At 40.4% G+C, this 6,295-nt stretch overlaps 1 protein-coding gene across 2 annotated transcripts; it reads right to left on the reverse strand.

Moving 5' to 3' along the window:
- Positions 1-1,164: 1,164 nt before the first annotated feature.
- LOC145439013 (complement factor B-like protease) lies at positions 1,165-4,247 on the reverse strand. 2 transcript variants are annotated; one of them, XM_080316434.1, is made up of 3 exons: positions 4,090-4,247; positions 1,719-1,904; positions 1,165-1,308 (listed from the first exon to the last, which is right to left on the reverse strand). In XM_080316434.1, the coding sequence occupies exons 1-3, from the start codon at positions 4,136-4,138 to the stop codon at positions 1,298-1,300; spliced, it is 246 nt and encodes an 81-aa protein (XP_080172560.1). In that variant the 5' UTR covers positions 4,139-4,247; the 3' UTR covers positions 1,165-1,297. The 2 variants fall into 2 exon arrangements, with proteins under 2 accessions (XP_080172560.1, XP_080172559.1); XM_080316433.1 differs by having other exon boundaries at positions 1,719-1,907; positions 4,090-4,238.
- Between the last annotated feature and the right edge of the window lie 2,048 nt (positions 4,248-6,295).

Genomic DNA, 6,295 nt, shown 5'->3' on the forward strand with positions numbered 1-6,295 from the left:
TGCGACTTGTCCATTTCATCAATATCATTTGTCACCTGTAATATAAATAGCCATTAACCATTTATTAGCGATATCCTTCTCCAGGATATAGAAATGTTGATGATAACCTGATCAACACGCTATTCACAATGTGGTCGTATCGCTGTCTTTATAGAGGTCTATATACGAATGAGGGTATGGATAAATCAATGGAAATCATTCTACAAGGCAGCTGAACTAGGCAGTGATGGTCGCCTTGAAATATGACTATATTTACCATATAAACCGCGAGAAAGCAAAATATAAATTCATAAATTCATTTTCAGACCTTTTCCCGGAATCTCACAAAGCCAATGGATGTGGGAAATATATATCATTATCGGTAGGTAATTAGGGTGAAAAAATGAGCGTCGTTTTTTTATTGCCCACATGTAGAGTGAGTATCCATCGAAACTGATACGGCTTTACAGGAAGGTGTCCAGCATTGCATTAATACGTGATGGCAGCATTAAATGCATAATTCGATGAGTGCTGAAGACTATATATTCCGTTGGCCGGTGCCGGCGGTGGTTGGAAAGTTATTGCTGAACAGTGGACAGATTACACGACAATGTGAAATGAGATTTCAAGTTGCAGCTATACCAGGGGCGGGAACCTTTTTCGACCGAAGAGCCATATTGACCCAATATTATTAAATGTAACTCCCAAAGAGTCATAAATGTCAATTAACTATTGCGTCACAATTGAAAATTTGTGACGTAGGTTATTGGTAATTCTAATACAGGGATATAAACCCCTGCACTAATACATGAAATTCGTAGAGCTCGCCTTATTTTCTCGGCTCCCCTGCGTAGGTGGAGCCAAACATGGTCACTACGGATGTACATACATTGAAAACTTCAATTATTATTGATATTTTTTATTGATGTTCATGAATGTGCTCAAATGTACTCTTTTTTGAGAATTTGTCCTCTTTTTTTGAAAATTTTGGTTAAATGTATGTTTAAATTCAACTGAGATAGTAAATCTGTACTCAGGCTACTTCTAATTCTACTTGAGTAGCTTTCTTGACTACTTTGAACAGCTCTGGATGCATGATAGTGGTTCTTAACCGGTGTTACACACCTCTGTACTTTTTTTTACTTTAGGCGTCCCGCATATCCACAATGGTATACCTCAGCAATGTGAAATATAACGGCTCTTTATTACATGAGAAAACATATATGTTTTATATAAGCATTCATCGAATCATACAAGTAAATGGACAAAAGAATGAATGCGACTTGTTTTCATGGTGATGCCGTCCACTTCATCAATATCAGTTAAAACCTGTAAGAAATAACCAATAAGTATTACCAGCGCTATTTTACTCCACTCGGATAGAAATGTGGATTAAACCCCGATGATCACACCGTCCGCAATATGGTCGTATCGCTGTTTTCATGAACGTCTATATACTAATGTGGGTGTGGATAAATGAATGGAAATCATGCTACAAATTTGCTGAACCAGGCCGTGAAGGTCGCCGTGAAAATGGAATATGATTACATTTAGCATATAAGCAGCGAGAAAGCGAAAAACAAATCACTCCTTTAATACTTGAACTGCATTTTCCAATCTTTTTCCGGCCAGTAGATTCGGGATGTAGCCTATATATCATTATCGATAGGTAATTGAGGTGAAAAAATGAGCGTCATTTTTCTATCCCGCCACAAGTAGAGTGAGTATCCATCATATACCTTGCACGGCGATACAGTAAGGTGCACCGTTGAATTGTCCATTCGACCCACATCGGCGGCGAGGGCTGCCCACGAGCACGAATCCGGTAGTAGTGCATTGATAGGTGATAACATCACCCTCTACGTAACTCAATTTCTGGGGAACGAATGATCCTTTCTCCGGAAGCGCCGGTTTTGGGCAAGTTGCTTCTGAACAGTGAACAGATTACAAGACAGTGCGAAACGAGATTTCAAGTAGCCTATAGCAGCTATAGCGGTGAGGCACTGACCAATATATTAACCAAAAGGGTGGCCTATATTAAATTGGCTGCTTGTTATTTTATATCTCATCAGCATTCGTCACACGCAGGTTAAGTAAGAAGCTAATACATATCCAGAATTGAAGGTAAGAAAACTGGGTATCCCTTCGCGAGGGCACACGTTGAATTGGGTACCAATTAAAATTGTTATCACGCTATCGTTTAGTTATCAGGTTATCCAAGTAAAAGCAGTGAGCCAGTAGCATGCCATCTACTCAAGTGCGAGTAGAAGTAGTGCTTTTTGCAACACCTCAAAACGACTTGAAGCAGAAGTCGAATTTTTTTATTCGATTCTTGCTAAGCAGGATTGAAATATCGTCCGTATGAGATCACATGATTATTTATTACGTATAGTTTATAAAGTAAGTTGCATTGGTATGATCGTTGGCATATTGAATTCATTGGAAAATGCAATATGATTTCATATCACGGACCGTCTCAACCATCAGGGGTGGCCAACTTATGCGGCAGTATAGAAGGAAATTTGTCCGGCCGTTGACACGTATTTCAATTAGTATGTGTTGGCGGCCGTCGAAATGCAATTTGAATTTACGAATTGACTCCCGAATTTTTGAGAGATTTTAATTATTCTAGAATTCTTTTTCGCGCCGTGCGCGATTCAAAGTAACTTCATTATTCGATTTTATTATAGTAGCGCCCTTTGCGATCTGAGCCTCACAGTATACAGATGCGGACTGATTAGGAAAACGATGCGCCTAATTTAGAAATACAAACTCGGAATCGTGTGTTGTCCACTATACCGACAATACTGACAGGAGACCAAGAAATAACAGCATGCAACAAAGTGGCTAATAACAATTGGCCCAATGAAGATGCATCATCATTTATAACTTGCTCCAAATTTTCGAAAACATCCTCTCTATCAACTCTGCGGGTGAATCTGATCAAACTGGCTGAGAAAGGATGGATGTATGATAGTAATATGTTAAACTACTAATATTAATAACGAAATTCATTGGTGAATCTGAAAAGATTTTCGAGCTGGGCGCGACCATAACCAATCCCATTGCATGACCACTCGCGATTTCGGTGCGTATAGTAAGCCGACATCATTGAATAGATCAGTCTGGAGTTCACCGGAAATGGACATCTATAGTTTAATATGGGTATTTGGCGTCCAGCTAGTTCATTACAACTGTGCCCCGGAATGCGGCCGTGGGCTACATGAGTTGTCGAAATGTGGCCGAGAATAGCAAAAAGGTTGGCCATCCCTGATCTCGACAACAAGCAGACCTGACTAACCGCCAGGTCAAAGTGGCGAATACAATTGATATCGTTAGACTTACAAGAATTTTGTGCGGTCCGCAAATAAATAACAATTGTGTGCGACCCGCAAAGTCGGTGGTTGATAATAATAATTTAGCTTAATCTCTAGTACGTTTGATCTATGCTCAATTGGACTAAAAGAAGGATCAAAAACACTAAAATAATTAAGTTTGGCGTGCTTAGCGTCGGAAGTTCTGGATGTACATAACAATGAACATCGACCTGCATGGTGTCAAATGGCCACCCACAGCAGTCGAAAACACCGTGGATACTAAAACAAAAACAACTACGGACGGCACCGAGCAAAGCATGTCCCGGCGTTCAAATGAACATCAGGGGTTCGTCGAAGGTCAAAACACACATTCGGGCGGTCTTGGGCACCAATGACTGAAGGTAATTGAGGCCGATCAGTTGTCAGATTGTGACTGATGCGGCGGTACGACGTGTGCAGTGGCGTATACGCAGGGGAGGTTATAGGGTTCGAAAATCCGTCCTTTTTGAAATGCTGATATTATATCCCCAATATACACTTTTCCACTTTTCTAAAATTATTGAGTAGGCTAATTTGTTGTTCTCATCGCAATTTTATGACAGGCCAAAATATATACATACAGTATATGTAATATGTGTATTACGTATATAATGATAATAATTCCTAATAAACCGAAGGCGGCTATTTTATGTACCATATGATTCCCACACATCCCTTCAATTGGTGCCGGCTTGTATACGGAAATATATGGTTTTAAAATACTTTTTAGGCATAAAGCGGTCATCGGTTTTACCTGCATATGCAGCCATCACACAGATCCCGAGTATTAATGCTATCTTCATTTTCGTTCCGATCTACACGCAGGTCTCGAACGTCGAAAGCTTGAATGAGAGGTCGATAGGCGTCGACAGCTTAAATACACTGTCAGATTATACGACAAAATTCTGAAAACCGGTTGATTGCAGCACATAAACTTAGTCTTTAATTTCATGATTTAGCAGACTGGAACAAACTGCAGATTATTATATTTAAAAAAAAACAATGTTAGTGACACATATAACAACCATGGTCCTTTGCGTCACGACTTAACAGTTGCTAATCGAATCAATATTGCAATAAGTAAATACAGTCAACGAAACATTTAGTACTGTCTCTTTATCTTCGCTATGAATTCCCACAGCAAAGGTAATATATAATCGGTAGTTAATATATTTTCCATGGGGAAGGGTACTCTCAAGTCCAGTACAGCATCTCTAAACTGGCATCTTTCGTTGGCGTACTTCGCACACGCGATCATAACGTGCTCTGCAGTTTATTCAACATGGCATGTGGTACAATCAGGGGTATCGGAGCATCCAATTTTGCTAAGATGGGAGTTGAGACGACAGTGTCCGGTCCGCAATCTGAAACTTGTGGATTCGGCACGGCGGTGCGTAGCTATAGTTGGTAGTTTCGTGTATATGTCAGGGCAGAACTGCTTGAAATGTGCTCCAGCGGCGGTTTCGATGAAACGTTGGTTTCAGTCTTGCCTACAGTGACTTAAAATCAATGAGTTGGCCTCGGTAGAAGTAAGATGTACACTTTGGTCAGCGAAGTCATGGGCCGCAGCCTCTTTCGCAAGTCGGTCAGCGAATTCATTCCCTTTGAAACCACAGTGTCCTGGAACCCATATAAAAGAAATATCTCTATGGCTTTCATGTAAGAGATGGTGAGTCAGCTCTAATATTTGATTGGTAATACAGTTATTTTCATCAAGATGGTTTTTTAACGACAGCAATGCACTCAAAGAGTCACTCAGAATAGCAACTCGTTCGATGGAATTTTCTGAAATCCATATCAATGCATCGAATATTGCTCTCAGCTCAATTGAGGAAATTGATAGGAGTTTCGAACATACTTTTGATGTTCTTATATTGCTATCGGGGATGTAGAAGGAGTACCCAGCACCATTGATGTTTTTAGATCCATCGGTGTACATTAACATTCTGTTTGGGTATTGCTCAAAAATAGAATATCTGAATACAGGATCGGCAATGTGAGGTGGTGGGTCGCGTCCGAGGGCTGTTTGCAATGATGTATCAATCATAGGGCATTTCAATAACCAAGGGCATTTCAATAACCAAGGGAATATGGTAAGATGATGGTTACCTCTGACTCGCAAATCATCAAGTATTTGAAGTCTGGATAAGATATTGAAAGTCACAAAGCGGTCTGAGAGTAGATTGTAAATTTCCTCCCATGAACCCTCCAATAAACTACGTGTTTGGTTTGATTGTTGTGTTCTGATCTTGGAACGGTACTTGAGACAAAGATATTGGGGCTTGAGATAGAGGGGCATGTCGTTAAACGAGGCCTCTAATACGCAAATAGGGGTGCTGGACATGGCACCGCAAGAAAGTCTCAGAGCTTGATTGCGGATTGCAACTATTTTCGTGAGGTGTGATCTCGGTGCGAAGAAGTACGCTTCCATGCCATACTCTATGATGGATCTTATCAGGCTCATATACAGGGTTAATAGTTGAATAGTTATCTATAAACAAACTGTACCAGTGTCGTACAGTGTACACTGCGTAACTTTCGAACTCGCAAATATTTCCGATAATGACCGTGACGATTGTCTCCTAGATAATATGGCTTCACTCAACAATCAACCACTTATGCACGCAAAATGCACAGCCATGTATCTATATTCTGCAGGTCCGTAACTTCCGCACCCCAAACCTCCCAATTGGCGGGCCCGAGTCCGAAGGGGGCCCAAAATTATTTCGTGAATTAACATGAATTATAGAGTCTTTTTTGAAAATTTGATGGTATTAGACGTGTCACGTGTCACGTGGTGTCATAATGTTCACGTTTGCGTTCACACAGAACCTTTCAAAAAGGTTCGCGTTCACACAAACCTGAACTTTTCGGGGGTTCGCACCATCCCAACTGACTAAAAAAATAAATGTCATTTTTTTCGAGTAGGGGTTAAAAATATCGGTTTCCGCATCTACGTT

Source organism: Botryllus schlosseri, chromosome 5 (genome assembly GCF_051294905.1).
Source record: "Botryllus schlosseri isolate E-star chromosome 5, Bs_hap1, whole genome shotgun sequence".
NCBI lineage: Eukaryota > Metazoa > Chordata > Ascidiacea > Stolidobranchia > Styelidae > Botryllus > Botryllus schlosseri.